General features: G+C 44.6%; 1 protein-coding gene across 5 annotated transcripts; it reads right to left on the minus strand.

The window, feature by feature from the left end:
• Positions 1-1,854: 1,854 nt before the first annotated feature.
• LOC123428475 lies at positions 1,855-19,740 on the minus strand. 5 transcript variants are annotated; one of them, XM_045112686.1, is made up of 3 exons: positions 19,210-19,720; positions 18,991-19,116; positions 1,855-2,400 (listed from the first exon to the last, which is right to left on the minus strand). In XM_045112686.1, the coding sequence occupies exons 1-3, from the start codon at positions 19,224-19,226 to the stop codon at positions 2,175-2,177; spliced, it is 369 nt and encodes a 122-aa protein (XP_044968621.1). In that variant the 5' UTR covers positions 19,227-19,720; the 3' UTR covers positions 1,855-2,174. The 5 variants fall into 5 exon arrangements, 1 of the variants encoding a protein (XP_044968621.1); XR_006622554.1 differs by lacking the exon at positions 1,855-2,400 and adding an exon at positions 17,362-17,749 and having other exon boundaries at positions 18,991-19,112; positions 19,210-19,717; XR_006622556.1 differs by lacking the exon at positions 1,855-2,400 and adding an exon at positions 17,362-17,749 and having other exon boundaries at positions 18,991-19,392; positions 19,605-19,715.
• Between the last annotated feature and the right edge of the window lie 655 nt (positions 19,741-20,395).

The following is a 20,395-nucleotide window of genomic DNA, read 5'->3' on the forward strand; positions in this document are numbered from 1 at the left end:
TGTCAGTGCGCAATGCGTGCGATTGATTACCGAAGAACCAGACCATTGTGGCATCAGCAATTTGATCGAGATGAATGAATTGAGCGAGAGGTGTAGGCTGTGTTGTGTTGTTGAGAGCATGCATATCTCTAGTGTACTCCCTCCGTTCTAAATATAAGTCTTTTTAGTTCTTTTTCTAATGGACTACATACGAATAAACTCTATTCATCACCCAGGGTGTAGAATAAATTATTCCTCACTCGAAGTAATTTTACGACCATTTCATAAATAAATTAAATTTAAAATGCAAATAGATATATTTATATTTATTAACTATGGAAAATTTGCCATAATGAAACAAAAATATAGATCATAACAACACAAAAATCACATTTTATGCATAATTTAAACTATGTTTTTATGTTTGTTATTTTACGTGACATAAAGTATTTTTTACGGTGACTATGTATTTTTTACGGTCTCTTTTTACGTATGAGATAAGATTAAAATTTAAGAAACGTCAAATTACAATGTATTAATGTGAAAATAGAGGGGGGTAGAAGAATAACTATTCCTCACCCAAGGTGACGAATAGCGCGACCCTATATATCGTCACCTTGGGTGAGGAATAGTTATTCTTCACCCCCTCAATTTTTACATTAATACACCGTAATTTTACGTTTCTGAAATTTTAATCTTATCTCATACGTAAAAAGAGACCGTAAAAAAAATACATTGTCACTGTAAAAAAATATTTTATTTCACGTAAAATTACAAACATAAAAACATAGTGCAAATTATACATAAAATGTGATTTTTCTAGTCTTATGACCTATATTTTTGTTTTCTTATGTCAAATTTTTCGTAATGAATCAATATAAGCGTATCTATTTGCATTTCAAATTTAATATATTTATGAAATGGTCGTAAAATCACCTCGGGTGAGGAATAATTTAATCTGCATCCTGGTTGATGAATAGAGTTTCTATTATATATATATATATATATATTAAAGTGTACATTCATTTATTTTGCTTTGTATGTAGCTTCCTTGTAAAATCTTTTAAAAAACTTATATTTAGCAACGGATGGAGTACTTGATTAAATTATGTGCGGAGTAGACGTTTTTTTCTACGGGAGGTGTAAGCTGTGTTGTGTTTGTTGAGAGCATGCATATTTATTATGTACTTGATTAAATTATGTATAGAGTAGAAGTATTTTTTTGCGGGGAAAATTATGTAGATGTTGATAGTTGAATTATTCGATGATTGCAAATGACCAGCAAGGTAGTCCCATCATGTAAACTGCTAATAACTATACTAATCTAGCCAAACGTTGAAAATCGTTTTCGCACTGATAGTATGATTGACTTCTGTACATTGTTTTTCACTTTTAATGAGATTTCAATGAAATTTGCTGAATTTCAGCAACCTTTGATATATTTATCTTTCGGACAAAATATTTCAACAATTTCAGTAATACACAGGAATTTAGATATTATTAAAAATCAATTATTAATTATCTAAAAATGAATATTTTGGTATTTTGACCGAAACGCATAACGTCGGTGTTGAATTTTTTATGAAGGTAAAAGTGAAAGCCTTGCTTCCTGACCCCTATATATCCCTGCCTCTCTGACGGCCGCAATGCTACGATGTTAGTTCTCATTTTCGGCACAACTTCTTCCTCCCGTTCGCCGACGGCAACGTGCCCGATGCATCTTGTTCGTCTCTAACGGTGTCATGTTCGCTTTTTTCTTCTTCGTCCTCCAAATTGACTGCGCAAGTGAGGAATCGATTCATCGAAGATTCAATTCAGAAAATTGTGGAATTAAAAAAGTCCAAACATGTTATGATGCTAATTGCATCGTGTTAATTAGTCACAACATCACTAGACTATCAATCACATACTTCCTCAGTCTGGAAATATATGTCGCTCAAATGGCGTATCTATACATTAATTTGAGTGACAAGTATTTAAGTCTCAAATAATTCATACTATAACATTAAATTAGAAACCTAAAATCCATACTATTATATGCAACATAAACCAAATATTAAGCAGAGTTCGTCCGACTTCTTCGTGTCCATACCCAACGGTCTGCTGTACTCCTCAAAGTGTTGGTGCGGTTGCCAGTTGGACATGAGACACGAGCCGGCTCACGGGACTCGAGAGATGCCGCCGTCTTTTATGACCTAATCTTCCTTGTTAGAGCCCGTAACCCTAACGATGCCGGTGAATGTGAGATCGATGATGGATCCATCTTGGGACGAGCCGACGTCCACCACATCACGATTGCAACGGTCGCACTGGTGCACCATTTCGGGCGTCGGAGAATGCGACTCCGCCTCGCAAACGTCCACCCGCCGCAAGGGCCGCCGTCGCCTCCTGTGCCCGTTGCCTCGCACGGCGGGCTCACCGCTTCATGTTTGCGTCGGAGGGAATTAGAATGGACTAGGAAAAATGCCCGTGCGTTGCAACGGGAGAAACAAACCCTCGCACCCCTTTCATGAAAAAATGATGCTCATGTCAACTAAAGCTTCCAATTACCACACGTACTAAGGCATAATTTTCCATCTTATTTTGTTCATCTACACATGGGTTTGTTTTTAACTCAGCTCCACTTCATTATATAAATCTTCGTCATCCTTCCTTTATCTATCTGATCATCACACCCTTGCTCTACCATATCTTTGAGAGAACACAAATATTGTTTATCCTCCACTAACACGAAGGACGCAATGCATGTTTTTTTGCAGGGTGCACGCATCTCCGCATCATCTTAATCTTTAGCCAAGAAAATTATACTCAAATGGGGTTTGATTGTAACGACCAAGATGTGGTCCTTTCCGATCTGGGGGTCGAGACCCCCCGAATAGGAAAGAAGCGCATCTAAGCGTTTCGCAAGCAAGTAAGCATAGCACACAATAATATTTACAGTAGACAATCTGGAATTCAACTGTCTTCTTATTAATAATACAGAGTACAACGCAGATACAAACAAGGTAGTTCCGGTACGGACTACAAAACAAGGAAAATGCTATGCTACCCGCTGCAGGCCCACGATCACGACCACGGCTCAGTCCTCTGGATAGTTCACGTAAAGGCGATCTGTCTCTTCGTTGTACTGCCACGCCAGCTGGGTGCCGTCGGGATCATCTGACTCTGGGGTACCTGTACCTGCTGGAAGTTTCGGAGGAATCGGTGAGCCACGGGGACTCAGCAATCTAAGACCTTGGTGCCAGAACTAGTCATGTTATTGGGTAAGGAAGGGGTGAAGTGTTTCAGGCTGCTGCTTCCTAAGATGGAATAAGCGGCTAACTTACGCGAGAAAGAAGTGAAACTGGTCTACGCTAACGATCGTGAATACTTGATCAAAAAGTGATCCTGAACACCTACCTACGGCATTCATAACCCCACCGTGTTCCCGGTCGAAGAGAGATCTTCGAAGGGACAGTCACGGTTACGCACACAGTTGGCATTTTTATTAGTTTATGTTTAATTTCTCTAATACCGGATGTTAACAAAATATTCCAAGTTGCCACATAACCGCGGGCACGGCTTTCCGAAAGATTAAACCCTGCAGGGGTGCTCCAACTAGTCCATCACAAACGAACACAGGCCGCAAAGGCATCCTCTTTCACGAATCTTGTGATCTCGTCGGATTCCTTAGAAGAAAACCTCAACTCTGGGTAAACCAAAGCTTCACCGGGATTCCGATACGCAAGATATACCACTAAGGTAAGACACGACCAGCAGGACCTCCCGTCGTGTCGACGACCCTGATAAGAGCCGCGTATCTCAGTCTCAGGACACGACAGATGAGCTAGACGTCGGGATGGCTAAACCTCTGGGTGACCAGTGGGGCCCCGGACATCGCTCAGGTGGGCCCAACACTCATGGGGAGCACTGGCCCGGGTTGTTGATTAAATTCCTCGGGGTAGCTATTGTTGGGAAACGTCGCATGGGAAACAAAAATTTTCCTACGCGCACGAAGACCTATCATGGTGATGTCCATCTACGAGAGGGGATGAGTGATCTACGTACCCTCGTAGACCGTACAGCAGAAGCGTTTAGAGAACGCGGTTGATGTAGTGGAACGTCCTCACGTCCCTCGATCCGCCCCGCGAACAATCCCGCGATCAGTCCCACGATCTAGTACCGAACGGACGACACCTCCGCGTTCAGCACACGTACAACTCGACGATGATCTCGGCCTTCTTGATCCAGCAAGAGAGACGGAGAGGTAGAAGAGTTCTCCGGCAGCGTGACGGCGCTCCGGAGATTGGTGATGATCTTGTCTCAGCAGGGCTCCGCCCGAGCTCGGCAGAAACGCGATCTAGAGGAAAAACTGTGGAGGTATGTGGTCGGGCTGCTGTGGGAAAGTCGTCTCAAATCAGCCCTAATTGCTCCATATATATAGGAGGAGGGAGGGGAGGCTTGCCTTGGGGCTCAAGGAGCCCCAAGGGCTGCGCCACCAAGGGGGGAGGAGTCCTCCTCCAATCCTAGTCCAACTAGGATTGGAAAGTGGAATCCTTCTCTCCTTTCCCACCTCCTTTTTTTTTTCTTTTCCTTTGATTTCTTATCCTTGGCGCATAGGGCCCTTTTGGGCTGTCCCACCAGCCCACTAAGGGCTGATGCGCCACCCTCATGGCCTATGGGCTTCCCCGGGGCGGGTTACCCCCCCGGTGAACTCCCGGAACCCATTTGTCATTCCCGGTACATTTCCGGTAACTCCGAAAACCTTCCGGTAATCAAATGAGGTCATCCTATATATCAATCTTCGTTTCCGGACCATTCCGTAAACCCTCGTGACGTCCGTGATCTCATCCGGGACTCCGAACAACATTCAGTAACCAACCATATAACTCAAATACGCATAAAACAACGTCGAACCTTAAGTGTGCAGACCCTGCGGGTTCGAGAACTATGTAGACATGACCCGAGAGACTCCTCGGTCAATATCCAATAGCGGGACCTGGATGCCCATATTGGATCCTACACATTCTACGAAGATCTTATCGTTTGAACCTCAGTGCCAAGGATTCATATAATCCCGTATGTCATTCCTTTTGTCCTTCGGTATGTTACTTGCCTGAGATTCGATCGTCAGTATCCGTATACCTATTTCAATCTCATTTACTGGCAAGTCTCTTTACTCGTTCCGTAATACAAGATCCCGCAACTTACATTAAGTTAGATTGCTTGCAAGGCTTGTATGTGATGTTGTATTACCGAGTGGGCCCCGAGATACCTCTCCGTCACACGGAGTGACAAATCCCAGTCTTGATCCATACTAACTCAACTAAGACCTTCGGAGATACCTGTAGAGCATCTTTATAGTCACCCAGTTACGTTGCGACGTTTGATACACACAAAGTATTCCTCCGGTGTTAGTGAGTTATATGATCTCATGGTCATAGGAATAAATACTTGACACGCAGAAAACAGTAGCAACAAAATGACACGATCAACATGCTACGTCTACTAGTTTGGGTCTAGTCCATCACGTGATTCTCCTAATGACGTGATCCAGTTATCAAGCAACAACACCTTGTTCAAAATCAGAAGACACTGACTATCTTTGATCAACTGGCTAGCCAACTAGAGGCATGCTAGGGACGGTGTTTTGTCTATGTATCCACACATGTAAATGAGTCTTCATTCAATACAATTATAGCATGGACAATAAACGATTATCTTGATACAGGAATTATAATAATAACTATATTTATTATTGCCTCTAGGGCATAATTCCAACAGTCTCCCACTTGCACTAGAGTCAATAATCTAGTCCTCACATCATCATGTGAATTACATTGTAATAAATCTAACACCCATACAGTTCTGGTGTCGATCATGCTTTGGCCGTGGAAGAGGTTTAGTCAGCGGGTCTGCTACATTCAGATCCGTGTGCACTTTGCATATATTTACGTCCTCTTCCTCGACGTAGTCGCGGATGAGGTTGAAGCGTCGTTTGATGTGTCTGGTCTTCTTGTGAAACCGTGGTTCCTTTGCTAAGGCAATGGCACCAGTGTTGTCACAGAACAAGGTTATTGGATTCAGTGCGCTTGGCACCACTCCAAGATCCGTCATGAACTGCTTCATCCAGACACCCTCCTTAGCCGCCTCCGAGGCAGCCATGTACTCTGCTTCACATGTAGAATCTGCTACGACGCTTTGCTTGGAACTGCACCAGCTTACTGCACCCCCATTAAGAATAAATACGTATCCGGTTTGCGACTTAGAGTCGTCCGGATCTGTGTCAAAGCTTGCATCGACGTAACCTTTTACGGCGTGCTCTTCGTCACCTCCATATACGAGAAACATCTCCTTAGTCCTTTTCAGGTACTTCAGGATATTCTTGACCGCCGTCTAGTGATCCACTCCTGGATTACTCTGGATCTACCTGCCACACTTATGGCCAGGCTAACATCCGGTCTAGTGCACAGCATCGCATACATGATAGAACCTATGGCTGAAGCATAGGGGACGGAGCGCATATGCTCTCTATCTTCATCAGTTGCTGGGCACTGAGTCTTACTCAATCTCGTACCTTGTAAAACTGGCAAGAACCCTTTCTTGGACTGTTCCATTTTGAACCTCTTCAAAACTTTATCAAGGTATGTGCTTTGTGAAAGTCCTATCAGGCGTTTTGATCTATCCCTATAGATCTTAATGCCTAGAATGTAAGCAGCTTCTCCTAGGTCCTTCATAGAGAAACTTTTATTCAAGTAACCTTTTATGCTCTCCAATAACTCCACGTTGTTTCCAATCAGCAATATGTCATCCGCATATAATATTAGAAACGCCACAGAGCTCCCACTCACTTTCTTGTAAATACAAGATTCTCTAACCACTTGTATAAACCCAAATGCTTTGATCACCTCATCAAAGCGTTTGTTCCAACTCCGAGATGCTTGCACCAGTCCATAAATGGATCGCTGGAGCTTGCACACCTTGTTAGAATTCTTAGGATCGACAAAACCTTCGGGTTGTATCATATACAACTCTTCCTTAAGGAAACTGTTAAGGAACGCCGTTTTGACATCCATCTGCCAGATTTCATAATCGAAAAATGCAGCTATTGCTAACATGATTCTGACGGACTTAAGCATCGCTACGGGTGAGAAAGTCTCATCGTAGTCAACTCCTGGAACTTGTGAAAAACCCTTTGCCACAAGTCGAGCTTTATAAACGGTTACATTGCCGTCAGCGTCCATCTTCTTCTTAAAGATCCATTTGTTCTGAATAGCCTTGCGGCCCTCAGGTAGTATCTCCAAAGTCCACACTTTGTTCTCATACATGGATCCTATCTCGGATTTCATGGCTTCTAGCCATTTGTTGGAATCTGGGCCCACCATTGCTTCTTCATAATTTGCAGGTTCATTGTTGTCTAACAACATGATTGACAAGACGGGATTACCGTACCACTCTGGAGCAGCACGTGATCTCGTCGACCTGCGTGGTTCAACAGAAACTTGAACTGGAGTTTCATGATCATCATCATTAACTTCTTCCTCAACCGGCGTCGCAATGACAGAGGTTTCCCCTTGCCCTGCGCCACCATCCAGAGGGATGAAAGGTTCGACAACCTCGTCAAGTTCTATCTTCCTCCCACTCAATTCTCTCGAGAGAAACTCCTTCTCGAGAAAAGCTCCGTTTTTAGCAACAAACACTTTGCCCTCGGATTTGAGATAGAAGGTGTACCCAACTGTCTCTTTCGGGTAACCTATGAAGACGCACTTTTCCGCTTTGGGTTCCAGCTTTTCAGGCTGAAGCTTTTTGACATAAGCATCACATCCCCAAACTTTAAGAAACGACTACTTTGGCCTTTTGCCATACCACAGTTCGTATGGTGTCGTCTCAACGGATTTTGATGGTGCCCTATTTAAAGTGAATGCAGCTGTTTCTAATGCATAACCCCAAAACGATAACGGCAAATCAGTAAGAGACATCATAGATCGCACCATCTCTAATAAAGTACGATTACGACGTTCGGACACACCATTACGCTGTGGTGTTCCAGGCGGTGTTAACTGCGAAACAATTCCACATTGTCTTAAGTGATCACCAAACTCGAAACTCAGATATTCACCCCCACGATCATACCGTAGGAACTTGATCTTCTTGTTACGATGATTTTCCACTTCACTCTGAAATTGCTTGAACTTTTCAAATGTTTCAGACTTGTGCTTCATCAAGTAGACATAACCATATCTACTCAAATCGTCAGTGAAGGTGAGAAAATAACGATATCCGCCGCGTGCCTCCACGCTCATCGGAGCACACACATCGGTATGTATGATTTTCAATAAGTCACTTGCACGCTCCATTGTTCCGGAGAACGGAGTTTTAGTCATCTTGCCCATGAGGCATGGTTCGCACGTGTCAAGTGAATCAAAGTCAAGTGACTCCAAAAGTCCATCAGCATGGAGTTTCTTCATGCGCTTTACACCAATATGACCTAAACGGCAGTGCCACAAAAATATGGCGCTATCATTGTTTACTCTAACTCTTTTGGTCTCAATGTTATGTATATGCGTATCGCTATCAAGATTCAATATGAACAATCCTCTCACATTCGGTGCATGACCATAAAAGATGTTACTCATAGAAATAGAACAACCATTATTCTCAGACTTAAAAGAGTAACCGTCTCGCAATAAACAAGATCCAGATATAATGTTCATGCTCAACGCAGGCACTAAATAACAATGATTTAAGTTCATCACTAATCCCGACGGTAGCTGAAGCGATACTGTGCCGACGGCGATTGCATCAACCTTGGAACCATTTCCTACGCGCATCGTCACTTCATCTTTCGCCAGCCTTCGTCTATTCCGCAGTTCCTGTTTCGAGTTGCAAATATGAGCAACAGAACCAGTATCGAATACCCAGGCACTACTACGAGAGGCGGTTAAGTACACATCAATAACATGTATATCTAATATACCTGATTTTTTTTTGCCCGCCTTCTTATCTGCCAGATACTTGGGTCAATTGCGCTTCCAGTGACCCATACCCTTGCAATAGTAACACTCCGTTTCAGGCTTAGGTCTAGCTTTGGGTTTCTTCGGCGGATTGGCAACAGGCTTGCCGCTCTTCTTCGAATTGCCCTTCTTGCCTTTGCCGTTTCTCTTGAAACTAGTGGTCTTATTCACCATCAACACTTGATGCTCTTTACGGAGTTCAGACTCTGCGACTTTCAGCATCGCAAACAACTCGCCGGGAGATTTGTTCATCCCTTGCATGTTGTAGTTCAACACAAAGCCTTTATAGCTTGGCGGCAGTGATTGAAGGATTCTGTCAGTGATAGCCTCTTACGGGAGGTCAATCCCCAGCTCAGCTAGACGGTTTGAGTACCCAGACATTTTGAGCACATGTTCACTGACAGACGAGTTTTCCTCCATCTTGCAAGCATAGAATTTATGTGAGGTCTCATACCTCTCGATCCGGGCGTTCTTCTGAAAGATAAAATTCAACTCCTGGAACATCTCAAATGCTCCATGACGCTCAAAGCGACGTTGAAGTCCCGGTTCTAAGCCATACAAGACTGCACATTGAACTATCGAGTAGTCCTCCTTACGTGCTAACCAAGCGTTCTTAACATCCTGATCAGCCGTAGCGGGTGGTTCATCTCCTAGCGCAGCATTAAGGACATAATCCTTCTTCCCAGCTTGTAAGATTAGCTTAAGATTACGAGCCCAGTCTACAAAGTTGCTTCCATCATCTTTCAACTTAGCTTTCTCTAGGAACGTATTAAAATTCAGGATGACTGTCGCGTGAGCCATGATCCTCGACACAAATATATTCAAAGTGGACTTAGACTATGTCCAAGATAATTAGAGTTTAACTTAATCAAATTATATGCCAAACTCCCACTCAAAAAGTACATCTCTCTAGTCATTTGAGTGGTTCATGATCCACTTACACTATCCCAAGTCCGATCATCACGTGAGTTGAGAATAGTTTCAGTGGTATGCATCCCTATGCTAATCATATCATCTATATGATTCATGATCGACCTTTCGGTCTCATGTGTTCCGAGGCCATGTCTGCACATGCTAGGCTCGTCAAGCTTAACCCGAGTGTTCCGCGTGCGCAACTGTTTTGCACCCGTTTTATGTGAACGTTGAGTCTATCACACCCGATCATCACGTGGTGTCTCGAAACGACGAACTGTAGCAACGGTGCACAGTCGGGGAGAACACAATTTCGTCTTGAAATTTTAGTGAGAGATCACCTCATAATGCTACCGTCGTTCTAAGCAAAACAAGGTGCATAAAAGGATTAACATCACATGCAATTCATAAGTGACATGATATGGCCATCATCACGTGCTTCTTGATCTCCATCACCAAAGCACCGGCACGATCTTCTTGTCACCGACGTCACACCATGATCATCCATCAACGTGTTGCCATCGGGGTTGTCGTGCTACTCATGCTATTACTACTAAAGCTACATCCTAGCAAAATAGTAAACGCATCTGCAAGCACAAACGTTACTTTAAAGACAACCCTATGGCTCCTGCCGGTTGCCGTACCATCGACGTGCAAGTCGATATTTCTATTACAACATGATCATCTCATACATCCAATATATCACATCACATCGTTGGCCATATCACATCACAAGCATACCCTGCAAAAACAAGTTAGACGTCCTCTAATTTTGTTGTTGCAAGTTTTACGTGGTGACCAAGGGTATCTAGTAGGATCGCATCTTACTTACGCAAACACCACAACGGAGATATATGAGTTGCTATTTAACCTCATCCAAGGACCTCCTCGGTCAAATCCGATTCAACTAAAGTTGGAGAAACCGACACTTGCCAGTCATCTTTGAGCAACGGAGTTACCCGTAACGATGAAACCAGTCTCTCGTAAGCGTATGAGTAATGTCGGTCCAAGCCGCTTCAATCCGACAATACTGCGGAATCAAGAAAAGACTAAGGAGGGCAGCAAAACGCACATCACCGCCCACAAAAAACTTTTGTGATCTACTCGAGAAGACATCTACGCATGAACCTAGCTCATGATCCCACTGTTGGGAAACGTCGCATGGGAAACAAAAATTTTCCTACGCGCACGAAGACCTATCATGGTGATGTCCATCTACGAGAGGGGATGATTGATCTACGTACCCTCGTAGACCGTACAGCAGAAGCGTTTAGAGAACGCGGTTGATGTAGTGGAACGTTCTCACGTCCCTCGATCCGCCCCGCGAACAATCCCGCGATCAGTCCCACGATCTAGTACCGAACGGACGGCACCTCCGCGTTCAGCACACGTACAACTCGACGATGATCTCGGCCTTCTTGATCCAGCAAGAGAGACGGAGAGGTAGAAGAGTTCTCCGGCAGCGTGACGGCGCTCCGGAGGTTGGTGATGATCTTGTCTCAGCAGGGCTCCGCCCGAACTCGGCAGAAACGCGATCTAGAGGAAAAACTGTGGAGGTATGTGGTCGGGCTGCTGTGGGAAAGTCGTCTCAAATCAGCCCTAATTGCTCCATATATATAGGAGGAGGGAGGGGAGGCTTGCCTTGGGGCTCAAGGAGCCCCAAGGGCTGCGCCACCAAGGGGGGAGGAGTCCTCCTCCAATCCTAGTCCAACTAGGATTGGAAAGTGGAATCCTTCTCTCCTTTCCCACCTCCTTTTTTTCTTTTCCTTTGATTTCTTATCCCTGGCGCATAGGGCCCTTTTGGGCTGTCCCACCAGCCCACTAAGGGCTGGTGCGCCACCCTCATGGCCTATGGGCTTCCCCGGGGTGGGTTACCCCCCCCCCCCCCCCCGGTGAACTCCCGGAACCCATTCGTCATTCCCGGTACATTCCCGGTAACTCCGAAAACCTTCCGGTAATCAAATGAGGTCATCCTATATATCAATCTTCGTTTCCGGACCATTCCGGAAACCCTCGTGACGTCCGTGATCTCATCCGGGACTCCGAACAACATTCGGTAACCAACCATATAACTCAAATACGCATAAAACAACGTCGAACCTTAAGTGTGCAGACCCTGCGGGTTCGAGAACTATGTAGACATGACCCGAGAGACTCCTCGGTCAATATTCAATAGCGGGACCTGGATGCCCATATTGGATCCTACACATTCTACGAAGATCTTATCGTTTGAACCTCAGTGCCAAGGATTCATATAATCCCGTATGTCATTCCTTTTGTCCTTCGGCATGTTACTTGCCTGAGATTCGATCGTCAGTATCCGTATACCTATTTCAATCTCATTTACCGGCAAGTCTCTTTACTCGTTCCGTAATACAAGATCCCGCAACTTACATTAAGTTACATTGCTTGCAAGGCTTGTGTGTGATGTTGTATTACCGAGTGGGCCCCGAGATACCTCTCCGTCACACGGAGTGACAAATCCCAGTCTTGATCCATACTAACTCAACTAACACCTTCGGAGATACCTGTAGAGCATCTTTATAGTCACCCAGTTACGTTGCGACGTTTGATACACACAAAGTATTCCTCCGGTGTTAGTGAGTTATATGATCTCATGGTCATAGGAATAAATACTTGACACGTAGAAAAAAAGTAGCAACAAAATGACACGATCAACATGCTACGTCTATTAGTTTGGGTCTAGTCCATCACGTGATTCTCCTAACGACGTGATCGAGTTATCAAGCAACAACACCTTGTTCATAATCAGAAGACACTGACTATCTTTGATCAACTGGCTAGCCAACTAGAGGCATGCTAGGGACGGTGTTTTGTCTATGTATCCACACATGTAAATGAGTCTTCATTCAATACAATTATAGCATGGACAATAAACGATTATCTTGATACAGGAATTATAATAATAACTATATTTATTATTGCCTCTAGGGCATAATTCCAACAGCTATTCCCTATGCAGATTATTAGGTGATTAGCAGATTAAAACCAAAGTTGGGTCCTGCTGGACAAGCCTTAACACTACGCGATTTATCAAAGGATCCCCATAACAACCCCGAACGTGTTAGGAGCGATCATTATGGAATCAAACACCGGTAACCGGTAACTAAGGCGGCAATAACGAAACAAGACACCCGGCAAAAGGCTAGGCCTCCCGTCTTTTATCAAGTATATAGATACATTAATTAAATAACAGAAATTAATATAATGATATCAAGCTCATGTCATCACATGAGTTAAGGCACCTGCAGCTAACAACGCTAACATTAGTAGCTGAGCAAGCCTACCTAGCCATGCAAGTTTGCTAGGAAAAAGTAAGGTGTTTAAGCTCATGGCATATGAAGAGGCAATATATTTTCAGTGGTAAGCAGCGAGCAATTTGACATGGAATCGAAACTAACATAACAAGTCTAGAGATGGGATTAAGGTCATATCATCTTGCCTGTGATATCCTCAGCTTGGAATGGTTCTGGATCGTCCTGCACGTACTCTCCTGACTCCACGTATTCGTTCTCCGCTCCCGGTGCTACCCAACACAAGAATAACAGCCAATGAACAGCAGCACCCCAAAATGCAACAATCACATGATGCATGAGATGAAAGTTGAGCATGCACCACTATTTCTAACACTAGCACAAGCAAAAAAAAAACTACAACAAGTTTCTGGACAGAACTTTGCGCTAACTTATTTGGACATGCATGGGAATGATATGAACAGATGCATCTCGTAAAAACGGTGCAAAACCATATAAAGAACTTTGCAAACGGAGCTACGGATCAATGGGAAGCAACGAAACACGATATGAAGCTCTACGTGAAAGATTCAACACCTCACACACATTTGGCACAAATCTGGTGTTCCCAGGTTGCCAAGACATATATAGACCCAACATGAATGAAATGGAGCAAGGTAGAACACCCCAACAACAATTAAACACAAACTTTGAACAAAATGGCAAAACTACATAATCTGCCAGTTTCTGCATCTTAGCTGTTTGTGAGCAACATGCAACATAGCTACAGGTCTTCAAATATGACAAATAATATATGTGGCTGTTGCCAACCAAGAACACTACAAGCTCCAGTAAGAATCACAGCAAAAGGAATTAAACTCTAGAAGATACAAGGCTACAAACTTTCCCAAAACCATCAGATCTCAGGGACTTAGTGAAAATTCCTGCACCTGAGTTTCTGTTTCTGTTCTGAAGCTTTTTGACAGCAATCAAAACACAAGCTACTGGACTCCAAATGACGTTAAAATTGACAGGAAGCTTCACAAACATACCAGGTTTAAAATACTAGCACTGAACTAAGTCCAGTTCTCAACAGAATGACCAGCACATCCTTATCTACAGGGGAAGAAAATGTTTTCAGCATTCCAGACTTAGTGAAATTTTCAGAGTTCAAAAATCTGAAATTTTCCAGCCACATGCCCACTTTGTCTAGGCATAGTTTGCACACACATGTCACCAAGAGGTGACTGACACCACTATGGTGTTGAGCACAAACCCCTTCCACTAACACACAAAATCCATGCCCTTGGGCTCCATCTATACCATGGAAACAAAGCCCAAACTTTTAACAAAAATGAAAATGCAACTCCATAAGGTATGCTTATAAGATGACAATTACGTAGGAGAGTTTCATGTGCACAATGACAAAGTGACATGGAGGTTTTCACCCCATGTTTGTGTCATGCACATCAACAACACCAACACACACAATACCTCACTAGCACTAGCATCAAGCCCAACACAAAAGAAACTCTAAGCTAACAAGAGAGTATGCACACCCCCACATATGGGCATGTGATGGTGCACACTCTCACAAGCATCACTAGGATCTTCCTAGTATTCATGTCATCCTCAATATGCAACCACCACAACAATCCACACCCTCACATGCTAACATAGATAGCTACCTAGTGCAACTCATCACCTCAAGACATGTGGTGAGGGGGAGGCATCCACACCCCACTAAATCCATGCAAACAAAAGAAACTAAAATATCAACTTAGTCCCTCTTAAGCTCAAGAGATGTGACCCAACATGAATAGCTAGTGCTTCTATCACCCCTTAAGAACAACACACACAAGAAAAACACATCATCATGCACAACTCCTACCAAGTGTACTCCAGACCACTAGATGCAATCCACAAGGTTCACAATGCTAGCAATACAACATCTAATAACTTGCAAGTGTGCAACTCACACACAAAGGGATCTGCTACTAACTACACTAGCAGGGAAGAACGATTCAACCACCACCTTGCTGCCCAAGCACAAGGAAGAGGAAGAACAAATAAAAGGCAACAAAATAAATAGCAAAAGCAAAAATCAGGGGTCCTGGGGTTCGAACCCAGTACCTCCTGGTACACAAGGCACCACCTAGCCACTGCACCAGCACCACTATGTCGATAGCAAGGGGGAAGAGAACAGGGAAACATGTCCCTGCTGCTCTTGCACAGGAATAACAGGCAAAAACAACTGACAAAATTACACAGCGCCGAGGGGAGAATCGAACCCACAACCTCTCATTAGGCGCGCACATGGAACAACCACTGGGCTACGAAGTGTTTACTGACAGAGGGAGAGACTCGAACAGGAAAAGCTATCTGAAGTCGCCCTCTGTCTACTGAGATCGACAGCGACAGAGAACTAACGGGAATCCTAGCCGGCGTTGCTACACTGCACTGCCGGCGGTGAACTCGTGCACACGACGCTGATAACCGACGAGGGGAAGAGCCCGCACCTGCTGGGCACCCATCTACGCGGGGAGGAGCCCCTGCTACAAACACGCATGCCCTCCAACTCGTCCAGCAACTGCCACGCCGCGCAGCTGCTGCCGGGGTAGCCTACGGCGGCTCACCAACAGCGAGGCCAGGGTGGCCATGGCGCGGCTACCACGAGGAGAGGGAGGCCCTTTGCGCAGCACACCCATGCACTCGGCACCTAGCAGAACAGCCGCTACTACTGCTCCTCTGTCATGCTGCTGCTATCGAACAGAGGAAGTACGCACCACGACGAGGTCTGAGCCGATCCGCGGAGGAGGAAGGAAGGGGGAGGATGCGACCTCACCTTGGGGAGAAGAGGGGGCGCCGAACAGGGAGGAGGAGCGCCGGAGGGGAAGGAGACGAGTCGAAGAAGATCCTCCGTAGACCGAAGAAGAGGACGCAGTTCGCCCGGTTCGCCCCGTTGACGAGGACGAGCTCGACGGAGGGTCGCTCCCCGGGGCTCCTAGCACCGGGAATGGGACGCGGGGAACCACCCCGAGCCCCCGGACATGGCGGCCGTGCCGCCCGACGACGCCCGCGGGTAGACGCCGGCGACTCTCTTCTCTCTGCACTCTCTGCTAGCTGCAGGAAGCTCACCTGGGGAGGAAAGGAAGAGATGGAGATGGGGTTGGGAGAGGTGGCGGCGGTGGCTGAGGGGAGAAGAGGAATCCTAGGCTACGGGCACGGTCGCCAACGCATCTTATAGGGGGTCCTCGACGTGCTGCTCACGGCGTCTACACCCCTCTCTCTCTCTCTGGCGCTGACGGAAAGAAGAAAGCGGGGGAGGAGAGGTAACGTCGTCAGGGGAAGAAGGAAAGGAGGGGCTCTCGCGTGGGCTCTCTCTGGAGGGGAAGGGAGCAGCTGGGCCGGAAGGAAGGAGGCCCATGCTGCTCAGGGAAAAGAAAAAAAACTGGGGAGGGAATTCCTATTTAGTTTTAAACACACACAGAGAAAAATAACCCACAATATAATCTACTGTGGCAAAATTCAAAAGGAAATACCTGCTGGACATAAGGAATTATGGCCCAATAGGGAAAAAATAGGAAAGCAATATTTGGAGATGTTTGAAATAAATGCAAAACAGTAATTAATTTTCTATTTTGAGTTTATTTGCACCTCTAAAAATCAAAGAACAAGCCAGAAAAATTGCACCTCCCCATAAACACATTTTTATCTAACCACCAGACATTTTAGAATCATTTTTGGGAAGAACGAATTTTGACATGGAAAAATAGGAGGGAAAAGGAGTTTAAATTGCAAGAGCTTCAAATGACTAGCACTCACTCCTACACTACACACACCATTATCACATGCATCACAAGATAGTGCACTACCACCACTTAACCCTAGCAAGAACACATGCACTCACAACACCACAACACTACTCCTAGTAAGAACATATACAACATGATCATGGCATGCAATCATAAGGTATGGCAAGGAATGATATGTTACGCATGCATGCAAGGGAAGTAAGTACTAAGGAACACACATGAAATCATGGCACAAAATGATATCATCACAATCTCTGACAAGGTGGCCCCACATGGAAGGTTACAAAAAGGGAAAGTCCTACACTTGGGGCATTACATTGATGACCTGATGTTTTTATACCAAATCTTTGACGATGTTGTTTCTTCTATTGATTTTTAATAAAACATGGATAAGAGGAAACAGAGAAAGAATGCATGCATTCGTCGCCTTACCTTAGGAAGGGAGTCAAAATATTTAAGGGACAATGTTGTAGCACCAATTCACAGTCTATTTCTAGTCCTATGCACCTGCTATATCGTTGTATATTTTGAAAATTATCCCAATCTTCTTTACGGTTGGATGTAAGGCAGACTACAGCTTCATATACAGAATGATTATCTGTAACATAGAGAAGAAAGAGTCTTCCAGCAATTTTTTGTTGTAGCCGGTTGACACTTTACCTTGTCATGATCTAAGGTGTAACCATTAGAAGCAAGTCTTGACAGGCCAGTTCTTTGTTCCCAAGCAGAATAACATTTGTTAAGCACAACTTAACATCCACGACAACATCAATCACCCCCTCCGTACAGTCTAGACCTGTCATATATGCAGACACCGAAATAGATAGATAAAGCTTCCCCAAGGACATATAGTTCTGATTAGCTCATACTTGAGAGAACTGCAAGTATATTACAAAAGTTTGCTCTCTTGATTAGGCAGCCTAATCAAGACATACATGTATATCTGGCAGTTTGAGATTTGTCAAACAGGACGATTAATGTCGTTAGAAATGTTATGCCAAATAAGTTAGCAAACCACCCTAAAAGAGATAGACAATTTGTTATATTATCCAGCAGAACATAATATAAATGGATGCGGTTTTCAACCTTTACGAGTTGTTTCTAAAGAGGTTTACCATGAGCTAGCACTTTGAGACAAACCTGAATCATTAGAGCTACTATGAAATTTTAACCGTGTGTAGCAACATGATACATATTGTTTCATGATGTCCAATACACATGGGATACTATAGAATAACAAATTGTTCCACTTCATCAATATGTGCATCAAACATGACGTCCCTATGTGGGCTCTCACCCTCTTTCTCAGTTTCTTGCCTTGTCTATCCTTTCCACATGCATGAAATTTCACCCGGAAACCAAATCATAGCGAGTATCATATTTTTAAATTTATGAACCTAAAGCGAGCATCTTATTGCGTGCTAATGAGATTATCCGCATCGACATGCAATGCATCTCAAATGGAGTATCATACCAAGTCTAAAGCCAAGGTTATTACACCGAGCGTCTAAAAAAAGGTTAACTACAGAGAGAAATGCAAATTTCTTATATGACTGGGAACATCAACATCTCATTCATCTTCAGTCTAACAGTTAAATTTAAATCACCAGGAATTCCTCCGGATGCCATTTGAACAGAGTGAAAATACTATATATGTATCACGCAATTTCACACTGAAATATCCTTTCCTGAACCTGATAGCTATATAGAAGGTAATTTCCCTTTCTAGCAGCTGGTTGTACAACTGTACTGAAACCATTTGAATTGGTTTCTGACCTTCTGTGTAAGTTTAACATGTTATTTGAATAACAAAAAATAGAAAGAGCCTATTGTTTAGGGTTCTAAAGAAGGTTGAACGACAACAATGAAACACAAACCTAGCTATTTCATGAGCACGGTTAGTTTATATAGGTTAAGCCACACATACTGATATATATGTTTACAAGTAGTGGAAACAGGCAATAGTGTACAAAGTTGTTGTCTACTTCGAGCTACTTGCTACCAACTATTGATTGATGAATACATGTTTTTTCTTACCGTGCACAAGATGGTTGAGGTGTTTCATCATATTTTCTTGCAAGGTAAAAGATGCTCCCGGTCCCAGGCCTGTAATCTGGGAAGAGGCTGATGTAGTCAAGAACCTCTTCGACATGAACAACCTGGCTGGACAAGAACACATATACATACACGTCAATGTGCAGAACATCCGATTAAATCGCACAAAAGAACAACCAAAATTACACAAACATCACACACCATGTTTGGAAACACATTGCACAGGACCTGAGTGACTTGTTTGAAGCAAAAATTTGGGCTCAAACGTTGAAGCCAAACATATTGCAATTCAAGAATGGGAAATTGTGAACAAGATAGAGGAGCATCAATCCAGTTCTTCCTACGGAGGTGAACGGGCTAAGAGATCGGGAAAAGGCGAGGTGTCTGAAGAAATTAAGGTGAGTATTAGTTACAGACATCAACTGCAATTTCTTCACACAAGTGTGATCAGAACGCATGTGGCAGGGGATGGGGATAGGCAATGTCGCCTCCGGGACAGCCACCGGGCGACGCTCATCCGCACCTACCGGGCGCGAATCCTGTGCACGGGGCTCGTCCGCCTAAGGTAACGGCCTGGCATCTCCATCGGGGCTCACCTATGGCCTGTAGATCTCAATACCGATCTAGCAGCGAGGTGAGGAGGGGCTGCGGCGGCGTGACGTCTTCCTGCGTGCAGAGGATGAAGGGATCGGGTGGTGGCGGGCAATCGAGATATGCGCCACCGTGGTCCGTGGCTTCGAGCTCCGGCGGGGAGTTCTGGTGGTGCGACAACGGGGCGAGTTTGGGCTGCGCAACGGCGGGGCGGAGTCCGAAGGGGCGGGCTTCGACGACGCGATGACTGGGCAGGTTCCGGCGGCGCTACGACGGGGTGAGTTCCGGCGGCGCAATGGCGAGGCGGAGCCAGGCGACGGGCGGCGGTGTGGCAGAGGTTGGCGGCGCGCTGGAGCCTGGAGGTCGAGATGGGATCAGGAGGCAGTTGTTTTTTGTGATTGGATCTGGCTCCTCGCCTCAGAAAACATATAGGGTCTTAATCATAAAAGTGAAACGTTTTCCTCACTAAAGAAAGGACTGTGGGTTTATTAACAGAAAACGGAAGGGCCTTTTTGCAAAAATGCCATGACGGACGACCAGAAACCCAATTTGCTTTATTATTAGGAAGAGATATATGTGGGATCGAATGGTCCCACATGGGCCATGTTCGACATGACGGACGGGTCCGGGTGCCCCGTATCCGTATTAGGTTCGGGCTAAAAATGAGTGATGCCGGTCACCCGGAACATTTGAGGCATATTTTTGTAGCCCTTGTGGGGCGCATTTTTATGATCAGATGTTTGAGACCGGTTTAAAACTTGCGGTCGTAGATGCTTTATGATATGCAAAACGGCAA

Source organism: Hordeum vulgare, chromosome 2H (assembly GCF_904849725.1).
Source record: "Hordeum vulgare subsp. vulgare chromosome 2H, MorexV3_pseudomolecules_assembly, whole genome shotgun sequence".
Taxonomy (NCBI): Eukaryota; Viridiplantae; Streptophyta; class Magnoliopsida; order Poales; family Poaceae; genus Hordeum; species Hordeum vulgare.